This window comes from Ceratina calcarata, unplaced genomic scaffold (genome assembly GCF_001652005.2).
Source record: "Ceratina calcarata isolate Rehan_Ccalc_2016 unplaced genomic scaffold, ASM165200v1 scaffold535.2, whole genome shotgun sequence".
Lineage (NCBI taxonomy): Eukaryota > Metazoa > Arthropoda > Insecta > Hymenoptera > Apidae > Ceratina > Ceratina calcarata.
The window spans coordinates 7,919-8,870 of NW_017176510.1; the positions used below are offsets into that span (position 1 = coordinate 7,919).

Consider the following 952-nt stretch of genomic DNA (forward strand, 5'->3'; position numbering starts at 1 on the left):
GATTTAAAATTTTGCAGGTAGCTTTTTAATAGTAATAGGAACCTATAATAGTAAATTCAACATGCTAACATTGTGTACGTATATAGCCTATACATCCTTAAGATCGTGTTAAGCATTTGTTATCCCTGTCTATCTCATATTTCCAGTCCCTGTCTTGTACAGGAAACAAGAACTGAAGCAAATGCTCAAGGCGATCTTAAATATAAATAACGACTCTGAATACCGGTGCATATTTGCTGGTTGGATCGAGAACTGTTGAAAACAGGGAATGGAAATTACAGCGCTGGTGGCAGCGATATCGAGACCGGGTATGAACGAGATCTGGTTAGCTGGCGTGAGCGGAATAGTCCTGGTGACGTTGCTGGCGTTACAAGTGGCGTTGAACGTGCACCTGGCGATGGACGGATCGAAGGATCACAAGAGTGGAGGCCCGTTGGCTGCCGCCTGGGCCGTTTGCTTCTTCATTTACATGGCGTACGCGTTGCTGCCTATAAGGCTGAGGTACGCCTGCATAGCCGGTTGCATCTTCTCTGTGGCCCACCTGATCGGCGTCTTCGCCCTCTATCCCGCTAGCTACCCGGCCATCGTGGAACACGTGAGTCACATTCTCTATACTCTCTCTTACTTACTTACTTACTTCCACGACTCTTTCATGTCGCTTCGGTCGATCTGAATATACAGAATGCGGCACACGTTCCTGTATTGAGAGCGTGGATCAATTCCTTGACGATTCAAACTCGTAGAGTGCATTTCAATATCAGATGTCGGTATACTGGCGAATTTGTACGAAATCGTGCGCGAAATTAATATTTTTATATTCGTGGAAAATCAATGAAATAATGTACAGTATTTATGGTTTTACAAGGACAATAATCTGTTTTTTTTTTTAATTATTGTTCTAGCACCATTTTTCCATTCAAAAGTCATTTTTACTCGTTTGATAGTTCTAGTG

General features: G+C 43.0%; 1 protein-coding gene across 1 annotated transcript in view; it reads left to right on the forward strand.

The window, feature by feature from the left end:
• LOC108628661 (adenylate cyclase type 5) overlaps positions 1–952 on the forward strand; it is a gene marked incomplete at both ends in the record, with an annotated part of 40,434 nt that overhangs the window by 7,720 nt on the left and 31,762 nt on the right. The window contains one exon of the mRNA XM_018030737.1: positions 282–595. Within this exon, the coding sequence (XP_017886226.1) occupies positions 282–595 (314 nt within the window). The remainder of the gene's footprint in view (positions 1–281; positions 596–952) is intronic.